Source organism: Heloderma suspectum, chromosome 5 (assembly GCF_057233095.1).
Source record: "Heloderma suspectum isolate Gila_16-S chromosome 5, 16-S_ref, whole genome shotgun sequence".
NCBI lineage: Eukaryota > Metazoa > Chordata > Lepidosauria > Squamata > Helodermatidae > Heloderma > Heloderma suspectum.
The window spans coordinates 185,813,824-185,831,825 of NC_139462.1; the positions used below are offsets into that span (position 1 = coordinate 185,813,824).

The 18,002-nt window shown below is 44.4% G+C and overlaps 1 protein-coding gene across 1 annotated transcript in view; it reads left to right on the forward strand.

Moving 5' to 3' along the window:
* The window catches only part of AGMO (alkylglycerol monooxygenase), a 201,936-nt gene extending 189,611 nt beyond the window's left edge, over positions 1-12,325 (forward strand). The window contains exon 13 of the mRNA XM_084860455.1: positions 11,661-12,325. Coding sequence (XP_084716581.1) covers positions 11,661-11,741 — 81 coding nt within the window. The 3' untranslated portion in view covers positions 11,742-12,325. The remainder of the gene's footprint in view (positions 1-11,660) is intronic.
* Positions 12,326-18,002: the final 5,677 nt, after the last annotated feature.

An 18,002-nucleotide genomic window follows, 5' to 3' on the forward strand; every position in this document is an offset into this window, starting at 1 on the left:
TTCCCTAGCCCCATCTCCTGCACCACACAGCTCACTCCATTCAACATGGGCCCCCAACCCCCTGTGTAGCATTTTCATGGGGCTGGAGGGGCTGCTGTGGGGAGGAGGGGGCAGAGAGTCTGCTTCTACCAACCTAATTTTGTTGTTGTTCATTTGGTCAGTCGCTTCCGACTCTTCATGACTTCATGGACCAGCCCACACCAGAGCTTCCTGTTGGCTGTCACCACCCCCAGCTCCCACAAGGTTGAGTCCATCACCTCCAGAATATCATCCATCCATCTTGCCCTTGGTCAGCCCCTCTTCCTTTTGCCTTCCACTTTCCCTAGCATCAGCATCTTCTCCAGGGTATCCTGTCTTCTCATGATGTGGCCAAAGTACTTCAGTTTTGCCTTTAATATCCTTCCCTCAAGTGAGCAGTCTGGCTTTATTTCCTGGGCTATGGACTGGTTTGATCTTCTTGCAGTCCAAGGCACTGTCAGAATTTTCCTCCAGCACCACAGTTCAAAAGCATTTCTCTTCCTTCGTTCAGCCTTCCTTATGGTCCAGCTCTCGCAGCCATAGGTTACTATGGGGAATACCATTGCTTTAACTATGCAGACCTTTGTTGTCAGTGTGATGTCTCTGCTCTTCACTATTTTATCAAGATTTGTCATTGCTGTCCTCCCAAGAAGTAAACGTCTTCTGATTTCCTGGCTGCAGTCAGCGTCTGCAGTAATCTTTGTGCCTAGAAAGACAAAGTCTGTCACTGCCTCCATGTTTTCTCCCTCTATTTGCCAGGTATCAATCCAGCTGGTTGCCATAATCTTGGTTTTTTTGAGGTTTAACTGCAACCCAGCTTTTGCACTTTCTTCTTTCACCATCGTCATGAGGTTCCTCAGCTCCTCCTCGCTTTCAGCCATCAAAGTGGTATCATCTGCATATCTGAGATTGTTAATGTTTCTTCCAGTGTAATTCCAGCCTAATTACACACGCCTAATTTGGATCCAACCCAGTGGAGATGTATCCATATTCTTCTTTATGCCATTCAAGGTTTAAAATATATATTCACTGTTGGAAATGTTCTAAATTGTTGCCACTTACTCTTTTGAAACCAATAAATTGATCTTAGTGACTGCAGAGCAGTTACGAAATATCGTGAAAGGTTCCAGTCTCACATGTACATTGCAGTAACATAGGAACATACAAAGCTGCCTTACACTCTGTCAGTCCATTTGTCCATCTAGCCCAATATTTACACAGAGGTCTTTGGCATCACCTCATGTCTGAATCTTTTAATTCCAGATGCTGGGAATTAGACCCTGAACCTTCTGCATAAAGAGCATGTGCTCTACCACCTGAGTTAGGGCCTGTCCCCTGTTCTTTTATCCTGCACTTCAATACTGGAAGCTCATGTTGTCTATAACATGCTTCGATCTTTCTTTAGAAACATCAGATCATTCCCAGTACAGAGCTTTGAGGAGTTTGGGAGAGGAAAGGAAAGGAAAGGAGCAAGATAATGATGGAGGCCCAGTTTGTACAAACAAGGAACTGTGGGGTAGCTGCTTGAGATGGCTTTGATGGTAAGCCTATCTTGTGTAAAATGCACTGATTTTTACAATGTGGTTTCAAACCATTTTTTTGTTTGTGCTGTGTGTGGTGAATCACCATGGCAAGCACTGGATCCTTATGGTAGACAGCTCTGCACAATATGGAACGGTTTCTGCATTACTGGGGTTTTAAGCAGCCACCACACGCTTAATAGTGTGAATTGGGCCTGATTTCATAATCAAAGGCTTTAGTCTGGTCATAAAATTTCTGCTCAGGATGGAGAATGTTTATGCATACTTACACCTTAAAAAGAAAAGCTTTAAGTGCCAGCGGGGAGAAAAATGCTTTTCACATTTTTTCAATGTTTATGCAACCATTACCTGTGTTTTCAAGGCTTATTTAAAACAGCTGGGTGCCTGCTGTTTTCTTCCCCCTGTATCGGAACTTTTGCCAGAACAGGTAGTCAAAAACAGAAAGGAGGGGGGAAATCCGGCATCTGCATGTTCTCTCTCTCATTCTCTCTCATTCTCTCTCTCTCTCTCTCTCTCTCTCTCTCTCTCTCTCAGGAAAACAGCTGTAGCTTCCATAGGAAGCACTCATTTTTCCCATCAGCCAAGCCCCTGCATACCCTTGGGTCCACTTTTGGCACAGCTCATCAAGTAGGATGCAGTTTATGGCTAAGAACTTATGAGAGAAAGCATTCGGGCGGTCCCTTTCCCTGGCAGAACACTGAGAGCAATTCCCCAAGGTGCAAGCCACATGTGAGCATCTGACCTCTTGTTAGCACACCATGGGAGAGGTTAACAATTGTTGAGACTTCAGGCATCCCTTTGACATAGAAGCAAAACAATAACAAGCTTTGCCAGGATACAACTATGTTTTAAAAAAAACAGAGTTAGGTTTGGAAGTCAATATAATTTAAATAGAAAACAAAATTTGCAATAGTAGTTTGATATTTTTAAAATAGAAGATTGTAACACAAATTTACCATGAGAAAAAGAACAGATAAGCATACCCATTTAAAACGTTTCCTTCCTGTATTTTTTCAGGCAAAAAAATCATTTTGCCTGTCATTATCTTACCGGGATTCACTGAGAAATTGATATGATGGGCACTCCTGAACCAGCACTATCCCATAGCTGTTGGGATGCAAGCAAGGTTTGCTCCAGAATAACTACCACGGCACCCTGTATAAAACACGAATGTCATGAAATCATAATGCATGAATAGCCAGGCAGCTTAAAAAACTGAGACAAAATTGCTAAGAAAAAGTGTTTTCTGATAATATTTTTGAGAAACACTCTCCCCCCCGCCCCATAAGATGACGATTTTGCCAAATATTCTTCAAATGTTATCCACCATTTTTTGTGATGGCTGTCATTTTCTCCCCACAATAGCCTAGGATTTTGCTATGCCCAGAAGATTGTAGGGGATACAAAATGGTGGTTGGTCTGTCAACATGGGAACTCTGCTGTTGTTGTCACCTGCAGTGGCAGAAAAAGGGGGAAAAAACCCAAACACTATAGAATAAACAGAGGCTTTACTGCTTCTACCGGCTACTGCAATGGTGGAGAATTTTGCCCCCTGTAGAAAATATTTAGCAAACTTCCCTGCCCCCCCATTTCACTGTCTAAGAAAAGGGTAGAGAATTTCTGGAAGCCATTTTCTCTGCCAGCTTCACCCTATTTCCCTCTAAAAAATGGCATGGCTGGCTAGGGAATGCTGGGAGTTGTAGTAATTTTTTTCTGTCTAAACATACATAGTATTGCACCCTTAGGCACTGAGACTGCTGGCAAGCGGCAAAGCAAATGAAAAAGTATATCTCAGTGTACTTTCCATAGTGTTATTCCTTAATGAAGTTGAGTATGATTATTATAATCAGTATGAAATAACTCAGCTTGAGGTAGCTGAAATCCATATCGAACATTTTAACTTCCACCCATTTCAAAATAGATTATACAAATAGCATTATTCTCCTTTTTCCTAGGATTGTGACACCAAACAGATTCCCCCCCCCCCACGTATACCATGTTCAAACTTGAGATCAAAACAAGCTGATGGCAAATCTTTACATTCCTAGAATGTTAATTCTAGTAGAGAGAGTACTAAGAAGCATTTGCCCCTCATGGGTTATATTAGAGCATTTGCACTGATGAAATAGTAGAAGAGCAGCATTTTCCAGTTCACGTGAAAGCATTACCTAGTTAATCTTTTCCAGAGCCGGCAGAGGGCAGTGTTTATCATTGTAGGAGAAAGGCGACGGGCGGCTGCCATTCTCCTCTCCCCCGCTTAAGTTTGGGTTTGGTATTTTGAGCAAGAGGCTTTTGTCGCAGCTGAGGAGGACTGCGTTCAACCATTGCTTTATCTACAGGTTCTGGAAGAGCACAGGCGCTGTCGGCAGATACAGACTATAGATGGGTTATACACTCTGTGCTGCATTTTGCCTCTGCCTCAAGCAAACATTACTATTTTAGCTTTGGATCAGTGGGAAGAACGATTCATGCCAGCACAGGGATTTTTCGGGAAGGTTCATTTCACAGTAGGAATATGTGTGTGGTATTTATACACTACCTGCCCTGATTCAGAGCTTGCAAGTGTTTCTCTGCTCATGCATAGAATGGGCATCCCTGTTCACTGTGATGTTGGTGACAGTCCTGCATGTGCATGGTGGAATATAGCTGCAGGACTGTCCCTGACATTGCTGTTACAGGGAAGGCCTTATGTGTCTGGGAGCTCTGCCTATACATTTGTTCTCCTCAATGAACAAAGAGCCCCTGGGTCAAAGTACATCTTCCATATCAGCATGCCTGTACACTAAGGTCTTCTGTGGAGCCTCTCCCCCCCCCCCGCCATCTTAGGAAAGGGTGGTGATTGGGGAGAAGGCTTCTTGGTGGTGGCACCTTACTCCTGGCGCCGCATAAGACCCGGATTTAATAGGCTTGAAAATACCCCTTTAGATGGCCATGCGTAATACTTCAGTTTTGAAACACATAACTAACATTTCTCTTCTTCCCCCCATTCCCCTATCCCTGATACTTCAGAACAAACAAATAACAGTGTCCGCCAATCCAGATTTTGCATTTTGCCAATGCAGTTTTGCATTCCAAACTCACTCAAATCATAGCACCGTCATGACTACAGGAATAAAATGGAGTTTGCTTCTGCTGCCCCAATGTTAATGCATTTACTTGGGAACAAGCACCGTTTTGGTGTAGAAAAGGACAAAGTTTATTTAAAGTTTTTTAAAAAGGTAAAATGAGCACCCGTAGACATGTACATGCTCAGCTGGCCACCCCTAACTATAAAATGTTTTAAGAAATAAGAAGAAAGAAAGGATTCTGTGATGAGCATCTTCTGCCTTCACATACCCATGTTGGCCAAGGAGCTGATACTCCACCTTTTTGCCGCTGCCCCCATCACCTGCCACTCTCTAGGAGTTTCTAGAGGTCCAGCCTTAGCTATACCACTGACCTCACTTGGGAAATTCCTTTCCCAGCACTGATTTTCCGTAGCTGCCACCTGAAGCCCTTTTTTATTATCTTAAGGCACAATCCTATGCATGTTTAGATAGAACAAAAGTCCTACAACTCCCAGCATGCCCCAGCCAGCATGGCTAACTGGGGCATGCTGGGAGTTGTAGGACTTTTGTTCTATCTAAACATGCATAGGATTGCGCCCTTAGGCTTTTACTGTGATGGGTTTAACTTGTGCTGAGCTCATTTTTTTAGTGCTGCCTTTACCTGCCGTTTAATTGTTGTTTTACTTATTGTTTTATTGCATAAACATAAATCACCACTTGCAACTGTTATGCAGCAGGGGGGAGTCAAATCTGAGTCTCATGTGTAAGCACCAGAGGGGTTGACAAAATACTTCCCTTCATCTGAGCACAATAGCAGCACACCCATAAAGGATATGTTAAAAAACTCAAGCCAATATGTTCTCAGGACAGGTTTGGTGTCCCAACACAGTCCCCAGAGAGTCTCAGATTCAGACTTTTTTTTAACGTAAGAAGAACCCTGCTGGCCAAGGTCTAACTTGTCCAGCATCCTGTTTCGTACCATGGCCAGCCAGGTGCCTCTAGGAAACCCACAAGCAGCATAAGAGCGCAATAAACTCTTAATTTGTTCCTCAGAAACTTTCTCGCATTGTGTTGCTTCTCTATTTCTGAAAAATGGATCCTGTGAAGAGAAGGCTTGAAAGAAACCCCACATGTTCAAAGACAAGGAGTCAAAACAGTGTACTTTTGGACCACGTTAGGCTCCTACTCCAGCCCAAAAGCAGTTTAGGCTCTCACTCCAGCCCATGAACCTTGGATATGTTACAGAAATGCTTCTGTCATCACCAGAAGCTGGGGGCAGTATTCTTCCCCATCCCTCAGATTGAACTGTTTGGCTTGGGCTCAGTATTTAACAAATCACCTCGTGGGCAACCAGCATGAATGATCATCATGGGTCCTTCTGGCCTTCCAGACACATAATGCAAGGATGGTATTGTTAACTGGGCATTCACAGTTGCTCTTAATGATCATGTTAGGATGTAGAGAAGGAGGCAATCTGCAAGGATAAATTACCCAAGGTCACCTGTTATCATAGGCAGGAGTGTCTCAGGGTCCTTTTTACCCAATTCAATCCTCATTGTGAGGGGTGGGTTTAACAAGACTCTGAATTTTACTGAATGGATTCACCAAGGCATAGCTGACAACATCAAAGTCCCCTGCCTTACCAAGGAAATGCAGTAATTAAAGGCTTTCTTGACACTTCCTAGTTACATCACTACGTGGGGAATAAAGAATTTCCACTATGGGTAATACAGGAACACAAACAGAATTGCTTTTCGAGTCCTCTTAACTGTTTACATTGCTGTCCCAAGAGTTCCTTCCTGAGTATACATCAGGCCTGGGGTGGAGGTGGAGGGTGCCCACAGTGGCAACAGCCCTGAAGGTCTTGACTCCTGTCCTGGCCAACTAATAGGCAAACAGTGACACAATGCTGACTGGTGAAGCTCCTTGTCTGACGCCGCCGGCTTCATATCCGTATAAACAACCTGTGAAACACAGACGGAACAGATTTTACACAATCCATACATCCCTACCTCCCCCTCATCTTCCCCAGCAACTGGTATACAGAGGCATACGGCCTCTGATACTGGAGGCAGCAGAGAACTCCATCTCAGAGTTCTCTGCCCCATCCTCATGGAGAAAGACACCTTTGGAGTGATCATCCTTCCATTTAACTACCCCCTTTTCCTGGGTTTTGCCTGAACTGCTACAACCTATGCCACCTGTCATTATAACAGCAGCATTGGGCAGCAGCTGCCTGAGCCACTGTCAGTTAGAGGAGGCTTCCCGTTTTACAGCTACAGAGGGGAAAGGCCCACTCAGTTATGTTACCCACTGATTTGACTCCAAGTTGGACTGGATTCTGATAGTCTGAGGACCCACTGCCTGTCCTGTTCTACATGTTGTGAACTGTATTACAACAATACATGTGATGGTGGATTGAGTGTTTGTTGGCCCAAGCTATGTAAAGCTCTGTGGGCCAAAATGAGTGCTTCAAATCAAGTCCGGACAAATCAGTGTAGACCTGGAGCTGGTGCATAATGTACTCCAGCAGCCGACTCCATGCCTGGGGTGAGCTGTTGCGTTCTGCATCAACTGCAGCCACCAACCAAACTTCAAGGGCAGTCTTGAGGTTACAAAAGCATGAATGACAGATGAATACATGCATTCCATCCCCCTTTCTCTAGACTCTGCTGTCCAGTTGCTTGCTTCAAGATTGTCATGCCAAATTAGACCCAGAATACATTTTAGAAACTGGAATGCAACACTTATTTTGCAGTATGATCTTGACTCATGACTAGTATATTGTGCCTTCATTACAGAAGAAATAAAACCTCAAATATACTTGGCTTTGAATTGGTCATGTTTTTGTTTTCCCTTTTTTAATGGAAATCAAACGGATTCTGCAACACGGTGTGTGTTTTCTCATTCTTTAATTTCATATGTTCCCTCTTCAAATATTCACTGCATCACATAATGCAGTATTGATTTTTTTTTCCTTTTACAGAAAGAGCCTGCATCACTATATTGGAAACAAAAACACATGCAGACTTTTTAAAGGATTTCCCCTCTCTATAATAATAGCTAACACAATCTCAGTGGAAAACATTTCCTGGGATTTAACAACCCCCAGTTGTGCATTGGTGCTGCCACCATCCAGTCATTACTCCTCTAAAATAGCTTTGCACTTTAGTTGTTGTTGAAATGCTCTTTTTAAAATGAAGCCTATGTCTTTTTCAGCCTTCTTATATTTAATGCATCCCTTCCAAAATGTGGTGTGAACTCCCTGGGATAAGGAACAGTTGCAGAATCACATAGTTAGAGCCGCATAGAAAGTGTTAAGCAAGATGAAGAGCCTTGTTTTCATATCTAGCCTTGCTATAAAGGCAAGCACAGATAAATTGCATGTGTACCAAACGTTCCCCACCCTAGGGTTGGCATTAGGGGTGACGCTAAAATGAAGTCCATTTCTGCAGTTGGGAGAGACTAGGCATATCTCAGTGGGCAGGGAGTTCTACCACCTGGGGGCCACCACCAAAAAGGTGCTGTCCCTCATGTCTGCCAACTGAATGGGTCTTACTGGTGGACTTAGCAGGGCCTCTGAGGCAAATATTAATACCTGGACAGATTCGTAGGCAGTCCTTTAACTAAAATGATCCCAAACTGTTAAGGATTTATAGGACAAAACCAGCACTTTGAATTAGTCCCACAAATGCGCTAGCATCAAGTGCAGTTGATACAGTATTAGTGCCACAGGTTCCATTAATCCGGCCCCACCAATGTCCAGGTGACTGCATTTTGTACTAACTGAAATTTCTGGGCTGTCTTCAGAGGTAGACCCAAATAGAGCACATTACAGTAGTCAATTCAGAGGTAAGTCCTATTTAGTTCAATGGGACTCACACCCAGGTAAGTGTATAGAGGATTGTAGACTTACAGAGCAGTCCTGTGAGGTGGGGGTGGGGAATTCTGTGGCAGAAGAATGGCTACATCCAAAGCCCTGCCAGCTCACTCTGGCTGGAGTGGGAGGTCAGGGATGGTCTTTCCTTCCATTCAATTTCTTCCCTCCCCTTCCCCACTGACCACAATGGGACAGAATTTGTTTCAGGGCCGGGATCAGTGGAGGCTGGTGGCTCCAATTTCAGTGGGGCTGTGGATCCATTCTAGGTTTCAGGCAGGACCAGCCAGAACTCTAGAGGAGCTATCTACGGTGCTGAACCTATTCAGGGATAGGGTTCAGCACCTTGGATAGCTGTTCCAGGCTGGCATAGTTCCGGGGCCTGTTTGGACAGTGCTGGGAGAACAAGGGGTCTTAGGATCCTGCAGATCCACAGCTTCCCCTGATATGCCCCCTGGACATGCCCCCCATTACAGCCCCCATCTCTTGAACAACACTTCTACCACTCCCAGAGCCCCCCAGCTGCCCTGCCAGGGAACAAAGAATTGCTGCCTTGACTGAGTTAATGATTTCTCCTCCACCATTTTCTTTACCTTTGGTGATGCCCGTATTAGGTTTAAATAATCCTAAACCCTGCTTGTGCTGGCAGGGCGCAGGATGCTTCAGAGGCTTTGCCCTGCGCAGCAACCGGTAGGATCGGTCTGTACAAATCTGTACAGTTTCAGTGGACCACAGTCAATTTATGCACAGTACGGCTACCAGAGCAGCCATTTCTGTGCTTTATATCAAGAGTAGTCAAACTGAGGAAGGGAGAAGCCTAAGGAAGTTTGAATTGCTTAGGCTTTACATTTAAAATGTACATTTTAATGTATTTAAAATGTAAAAATGTATTTACATTTACAATGTATTTAAACTCTTGTGAAGGTGCAGGAAAGCATTACAGGTAATAACCTGTACTGCTTTCCTGCACCTTCACAAGAGTTTAAATACATTTATACAACTCTAGGCACTCTTGAATGAAACGGATCATTATCTAGATCCATTTCAGTCGGGCTTGAGGCCTGGTTTTGGAATGGAAACTGCCTTGGTCACCCTGTGGGATGACCTCTGCTGGGAGAGGGACAGGGGGGGGTTGACCCTGTTGATTCTCCTGGACCTCTCAACAGCTTTTGATACCATCGACCATGGTATCCTTCTGGATAGATTGTCTGGGTTGGGAGTTGGAGGCACTGCACTACAGTGGTTCCACTCCTACTTGGATGGCCGATTCCAGAAGGGGGATTATTCCTCTTTGCCTTGGCAATTATGCGATGGAGTTCCATAGGGCTCTATTTTATCTCCTATGCTGTTCAACATCTACATGAAACTGTTGGGGGAGGTGATCCGGAGGTGTGGGCTGAGGTGCCATCAATATGCGGATGACACCCATCTCCACCCCTCTTTTTCATCAAACCCGGATGAGGCAGTGGCTGCTCTGAATCAGTGCCTGGGCATGGTAATGGACTGGATGAGGGCCAGTAAACTGAAACTCAATCCAGACAAGACGGAGTTAATGTTAGTGGGTGGTTTGTCTGCCCGGCCAGGTGATGTTCAACCTGTTCTGGATGAGGTTGCACTCCCTCCAAAGGATCAGGTTCATAGTTTGGGGGTGCTCTTGGACCCAGAACTGTCACTTGAGGCACAGGTGAACTCAGTGGCATGGAGCTAGGGATGTCCGAGAATTCCGCCATGGACTCCAATGAGTCCTGGAATTCGGCCTCTGGAGTCGGTGGCGGAACGATCCTACTCACCTCTAGGGATGGGCGGAACACTTACTTACCTGCCATTCTGGGGGGGTCCGCAGCAGGGGAGGCGATCCGTTCCTCCCCCCCTGGAATCCTCTTCGTCCGGCTCCACTTTGTGGCAATTCCGCGGAGCTGCCGGCCAGCTCCGAAGTGCCAGCGATATGGCCGCCATGCCATATCACTGGCTGAAGGGGACTACTGTCTGCGGACGCAAATGGTGTCCGGGACGCCATTTGCAGCCATAAAGGCCTTAGTTTAAGGTAAATGCAGCCATAAATGGCTGCATTTACCTTAAAGTAAGGCCTTTACGGCCGCAAATGGCGTCCGGGACACCATTTGTGTCCATGCTTTTGATTAATGCGATAGGCTACACAAATATTTGCGTAGCCTATCACGTAAAAGCAGGAATGTCCAATTGGAATTGAATGGGGCTGTCAGAACTCCAGAGCCTAATCAAGCCCCCAGCTCAGTGGAGGCTGGTGGCTCTGATTTCGGTGGGGCTATGAATCCATTATGGGTTTCAGTCAGAACCAGCCAGAAGTCTAAAAGCAGTTCTATTTGGGGAATATGTTTCAGCACCTTGGATAGCTCCTTTAGAGTGCTGGTTGGTTTTGACTGAAACCCAGAATGGATTTACAGCCCCACTGAAATTGGAGCCACCAGCCTCCACTGACCCACCTTCAAGAACTATCCCGGCTTGTTGATTTCTTTGCAAGAGCACCATTCCCAGCAGTAAGCTAGTTCTTACTCTGGTTGTACAACTGGTTATTAATGAACCCTTCTGGTTACACTTCATTCCAAGCCAATGCCAGCTCCTTGAGAGGGCTATCATTTACTTCCCTTCAGTATCTTGCCATTACCTCTCCAGCCTGGCTGCATGTCTCTACTTATTCTTCAGTCCTTCCTAGGTAGATGGCTTCTGTTCCTGCCATATCCATATGTCTCCAACCCTGCCAGTCTACCTGACTAATTCCCCCCAGATATTTTGGATTCTAGGTGGCATGTAAGTGGCTGTCTACTCACGCAAAAGGGCTGCATTGTGTTTCAGGCTCCTCAGGCCTAATCTAAAGATACTTAGCATACCATGTATGCAAAATACTGTTAGGCACCTGTGCGAGAGAGCTCTGGCACAGCTCTCATTAATTTCAATGCTATTGTCATAGGAGTAAGTTTTGATGAATTGTGCCAATATTTACCACAGACTTCTGTTCTATATCAGATTTCTAGTAGACTGCTGTATCTGATAGACTGTTATTTCTAATTTCATGATTTGGCAACATGCCTATATTTATTCCTAGGTTTGATTTGTAATAGGGGGAAATATGAAACTGAGAGTTTGATGTGTGTTTGATGTGTGTTTTTTGTGTTTCTCTCTCTCTCTCTCATGCTACAGGTGTTATTTTCTCTCTGCATTGCTTTTTGGGGAATACAAATTATGAAGCAACTCACTTCAAGCACAGCAAAGAAAATCTGAAAAGAAATCTGTCAAATCTTCACCTTCATTAAAGATAAAATACATTCCATGTATAGGGATGTGGTAGGAATGTATGTGTGTGGGGTTTTTTTTATGTTCACCCACTTCTTTTATTTTTAAAAAACATTTAATTAAAACTTACATTAAGATGCTTCAAGTGAAGTAAAGCTGCTGGTGGCTGGGGAGAAAGGTGGCATGTGGGGAGATGGATGTTTGGGGCTCTAACCCTTGGTTTCTATCCCTAGGAAGACTTGCCTGGGCCTATGGCACCAGGCAAAGACCTTCTTATTTTCCTAGACCTTTGAATATCTCACACGATTTTAATGCTACCATTTCCTGTTTTGCTGTTTGATTTATTTTATTGTGTCTTTAGGATTGTATTGTTGTTACTGATTTTTTAAAATGTGGCCTAGAAATTGTTTATTTGAAGGTGATATATGAATTTATGAATAAAATAAAAATAATGACTGAATAATGCTGGCACATTAGATACATTCCCAGTTGTTTGGTTGCAATGTACTGGCTGTATAAGAATAAATAATGGTGACTGGAAAATTATTAAAAGCAACATGAGAAACTAACACAGGATGAAATCCTATACACACTTCTTTGGGAATAAGCCTCATTGAGTTTGAAATGTAAAATCGAAATGTAGAGGATTGCACTGTCAGCCTAGTAAGAGCCCCCCAATATAACTGCCTGTGTTTTGCGAAGTTTATTTGCAACTAAGAATAAACTGGGAAAGATGCAATTTTCTGGGAAATACAGAAAAAAAGTCCTACAATCCCCAGCATTCCCCAGTGTGCATGTCTGTCTGGGGAATGCTGGGTGTTGCAGGGTTTTTTTTCTGTCTAAGCATGCGTTGGATTGAGCCCTAAAGGACTGTTCTTATTTCATACACTGAATTGACATTTCAGTGTGATTTTGCTGGTTTTGACTTACATGGTTTCAAAACCGATATTTTTCATGGCAAAAATTTCATTAACAGCATTTGTGCTTCTCAGGATTTGCATGATTTCTATGGATTTGCATTTCTATAGGTTAAGGATCTTTGGTAGCTCAGCTTGGCCCAGATCTGGCCTGCAGTATACCCACATGCCCATCATATTTGCTTAACTGTCAGTTTTATTACAAGTCTTGAATGCAGCCCAGCGCTGTGCATATGGACAAACTGAGTTGCCTCCATTTCATATTACATGTCATACTTGGGAGGACCAGGCTCTCAGCATTTGGTTTTACAGTCTTACAGAGAAAGCTGGGAGACAGGAAGTGGTAGTATGGAATAAATCTGCACTTTAATCATCTTCAGTGGAGATATAAGAGCAGAGACAACTTTGCTATGCAGCTCTCCACAAGACACTAAATACATTTCAAATCTCAGCACTTCTGTTCAGTTTGTGCCATCTTCATAGGAAATGATAGGAAACATGTCGTGTTTTGGCAGAGTTGTCTTTGGTTGGCACTTTAGCTATTTCTAGGGGTGTGAATAAGAAAGTGCCTGCAGTCTTTAGCATTCATCATTCCCACAGGAAACATAAAACTCAATGCAAAGTGCAAAGGCAAAAGCTAAAGTAAGACATTTCTTTTATATTACCAATGGAAAGCTTGGCTCAGGTTTCTGTCATCTGCACTCAGCAGGGAAATGTGGAAACAGACTGCAAACTGATGACAGGCCTTGTGCAGTTAATTTATGATTTGGAGCCATACTGAAAAGTGATAGACAATGGACTGCTTCGCACAATCAGAGTAAGCCACAGTTGCTTATTTAAACGGCTGTATGCGGGGCGTGATTTCCATAACCCATGGGCTGTTGTAGGGTTATTAGATGGTTCTTTCCCTGTCCAACAAGCCATGCCACCTGGGTTCGGACAACATGACTAGCCACGCCCAGGTAGGGATGTCAGAGAATTCCGCCACGGATCTCGGTGAGGCCGAATGCCAGTGCATTCAGCCCCCCGAACTCTGTGGCGGAACGGTCTGCCACCCCCCGCCCGCCCCACGGATCCCCCCGCCCCCTGCAGATCCCCCCGCTCCCCCGTGGATCCCCCGCGGGACGAGACTTACCTGAGGTGGATGTTCCGGGCAGCGGCGGCTCCGGCGGCGGTGGCAGCTCCAGCGGCTGGTCTTCCGACCAGCTGCCGCCACCGCCATTTGCAGTCTTGTCGTTTTTTGTTTTTGTTTTGTTTTACAAGACGTGATAGGCTACGTAAAGATTTACGTAGCCTATCATGGCTGGGTAAAAAAAAAAAATGCGTACGCAAATGGCAGCGGCTACGGTATCTTTGTACCAGCCTCATGTTATTATTTTGTGTGTGTGTGTATGTATGTGTGTGTGTGTGTAGTTTTTGCTTGTTTTTATTCTTTTATAAACTCCTTCGGGATTTGTTTCAAATTAGAAGCAGTATACTTCTAATTTGCAAATAAATAAATAAGAAAGACAGACAGACACAGTCTACATTGGTTTGGAGGCAATGCAAAATACAAGTCTTTCCATAGGTGAAGAAAAGACAAAGGCCTAAGGATGAGAAATGGGAGGAATATAAAATGAGCCATCTTAAAGTCAGCCATGAAGCTTCAAGTGGCCCAGAGATCAGTGAGACAACAGACTAACTGACCTGGTTCGCACGATCAAAATAAATCATGGTGTGTGCTGGGTATGTGCAGGGTACAATTTCCATAAGCACCACCTGGGCGTAGGGATGTACGAAAGTCACTTACCTTTCCGTGGATTATGTTGATGGGGGGGGAGGCATTCCATCCCTCCCCCCGGAATCCTTGATGGGGGGGGAGGCGATCCGTTTCTCCCCCCCGGAATCTTCCATGGCCGGCTGTGCTCCGCGGCAGCTCCGCGGAGCAGCTGGCCAGGCCCAGGCCAGAGCCGTCTGCAGCCGGATTTCCGGCCACGGAGGGCTCTGGGTAAAAAAAAAACAACCACGTACACAAATGCGTTCCTTATTTTTGGCCGTCTTAGTCTACGTAAATATTTACGTAGACTATGATGGCGAAAATAAAGGGGAACGCAAATAGTGTAGCAGGCGCTATTTGCGTCTCTTTTTGATTCACCGTTTTAGCCTATGTAAATATTTACATAGGCTAAAACGGCAAATCAAAAAAGGAAGCAAATAGCGCCCGCTACGGTATTTGCGTTCCCCTTTATTTTCACCATCATAGTCTACGTAAATATTTACGTAGATTAAGACGGCCAAAAATAAGGAACGCAAATGGCGGCGGCCGTAGCCACTGCCATTTGCGTTAGCGTTTTTTTTTTTAACCCAGCCATGATAGGCTACGTAAATCTTTACATAGCCTATCACGTCATTTTTTGTTTTTGTTTTTTTAACCCAGCTATGATAGGCTACGTAAATCTTTACGTAGCCTATCACGTCGTTTTTTGTTCTTTTTTTTACAAGACAAATGGCGGCGGTGGCGGCAGCCGGTCTGAAGACCAGCCACCGGAGCCACCGCCGCCCAGAAGATCCGCCCCAGGTAAGTCTCGTCCCGGGGGGGATCCGCAGGGTGGCAGGGGGGTGGCAGGCCGTTCTGCCACAGATTTGGGGGGGCCGAATGCACTGGCATTCGGCCTCACCGAGATCCGTGGCAGAATTCTCTGACATCCCTATTCAGAAGTAAGATCATTCCACAGGGCTGGTACCACTGCAGCAAAGGCCCGTCTCCATGTTGCTGCCATAATTTCAAGGGAAAGAGTGTGCTTGTTTCTGTCCAAGTACACTTTCGGATGCAAGTAGTGCAAGTGAAAATGTGACTTCCTGAATTATCACTTCTTTCTTATTCATTAACTATTTGTAAATTGCTCTGCAGATCCCAAACTAATGTGTGGATCGGGATGCAGCTATCCTTCAGATTTTGTTCTTCTCTGAATTTTGCAATGCAGTTGGCTCACAAACATACCAAAATGCATATAAAAGTACATATTTTGGGATAAAACACAGTGGGGGATGCATATTTTAAGATAAATATGTGTATTTTATGATATGTTCAAATAGACATCTTTAAATGTATTTAATATAAATATATATTCAGATTAATGAAGAAATGGGATGGGATGGATTTATGAAAGAACACATGTGAAACTGATACAGACTAGAAATAGACTGATATGTCCAGCCCTACATGATGTACATGAAGAATTTCTTGCATGTGCATCCATCCTCTGTATTTCATTATGTCTGCACTGTCCTTCAATCCCTTTCATGTCCTTTCTGCCTTAATCTTGCTTGCTTTTTTGCTCTGTCAATCATTCTCACCCTGTTTAAATCTCAAGATGTACCTTGTATTTCACAAGCTGCTTTCTGACATGCTGACGTGAGTACAGAAGCGGCAAACAGCCCTAACAGTAGTAGCATCAGGTTAATTTAGATTAAAAGAAGAGGAGAAAAAAATAATAGAGCATTTCAAACCCTGGACTTCATCAAGTGTGACTTTATTACCACAGGATTTATCTCTCTGTCTCTGTCTCTTTCACACACATACACACACACACGTTGCCTTTAGATATGAACATGATACGTCAGCATAAATTGCCAAAAGTGTTCACCACAAATGAAGCCATGCTAAGAAAGTTGAGGTATAATTTGACACTAAGACCCTGGGGTTATCTGCTCTCTCTCTGACTTGCATTGAGGAAAAGAGTCACAGACACAATCAATCATGTTGTTGCTTTTGCTCAAGTAAATGTGGACTGCTGCTTTTAGGTTCTGACTGGCCAATATTCCCCTTTTGCTCATGATTTAATAGGTTCCCTGTAGAAAATGCAGCACTTCTCATCCACTGCGCGCAGAGCAGGGAAACGGGGTTGCAAAGAGAGCTGTACACCAATCTAGGATGAACAGATGCTATGAGTTCGTTGCAAATGCCAAACTAATAGGCAACCCCCAGTGCATGGACAGGATGTACTATTGCAAACCTGTCAGCCAGCCTGAGGTGGCTAGCCCTTTATGGAAGGGGAAGAATGTTAGGAAGTGGCCAATGCGTATTGGACACTGTTCCCCTTGCCAGTTCACTGGTGGGGGAAGCTTCTGGTAGGGCTGACATCTGATTCTTATCATTGGCTCCTGCCGAGGCCCACTGCCAATCCCTGGAGCCTCCTGTTTCTTTTCCTTGCTGTTGCTTCCCATTCAGCTGCTCACTCTTAGCAAGCAGTGAAAGGAGCAAGGAGAAGAAGCATAGGAAGCTGCCATATACTGATTCCATCTAGCTCAGTCCTGTCAACACGGACTGGCATCAGCTCTCCAGTTTGTCCAGCCCTATCAGGAGATGCCAGGATTGAACCTGAGACCTTCTGCATGAAAAGCAGGTGCTGTACCACTGAACTATGGGCCCTCCATAGTCTTGTTTGTTCTCCAGCAAGAATAATAGAATCATAAAGTTGGAAGGTACCTTAGAGATCAACTAGTCCAACCCCATGCTCAGTGCAGGCTCTGCAAAGCAAGATGCAGCTACAGCATCCCTGACAGCCATCCAACCATCTGGCATGTTATTTGGTTCTGGCTGCATCCTGCCTCCTGGCTTGTTCTTCAATCCTGACTTCTGACTTGCTCCTTAACTTGCCTTGTCCTTTGGTTCTGATTTACTCTTTGATCCTGATGACTGGTTTTTCTCGTGGCTCACTTCAGACTACCACATATGGCCCCACCCTGACACCATTGTACCCTGATTATATATATTTGCTTAGACCTAAGTTTCATTGATTTTTCTTGAACTTACTTTTATATAAAGGTATTTGAGCCACATAACTCTACAAATGTACAGTACAGTTGGGCTTACTCTCAGGTAAGTGATTATAGGATTGTAGCCTTAATTGGCTATAACAAGATCTAACTATTTAAGAGTGACTGATCATTCTGAATTATAAGGATGTTGCTAGCTATTCCTGTGCATATTGGTACAGTATTCTTATATATGTAGCATCTGAGACGTAGAAGCAACTTATTTGGATCAGTGGGTTGAATTTAGCTGAAACACCTGGTGGAAGAGGATGTCAGAAGTCCTGAGGCCATGCTTGCTAGACAGCCACAGTAACAGAGTGATGTTGTTTCTCTGACCTCCTGTCTGGCCAGAAAAACCAATTAGGAGATCAGTGCGAAGTGCTCCCAGAAGTAAATCAGGGAGGGAGGATATTGTCGTTATGATACTGAGATGTTTTAATACGGAGGAGAAGAAAAAGCCAGGTATGATTGCCCAAAGCACAAAGTACTGCAGGAATCAGAAAACTATCCAGTATGGCAGCCTTCCCCAATACAG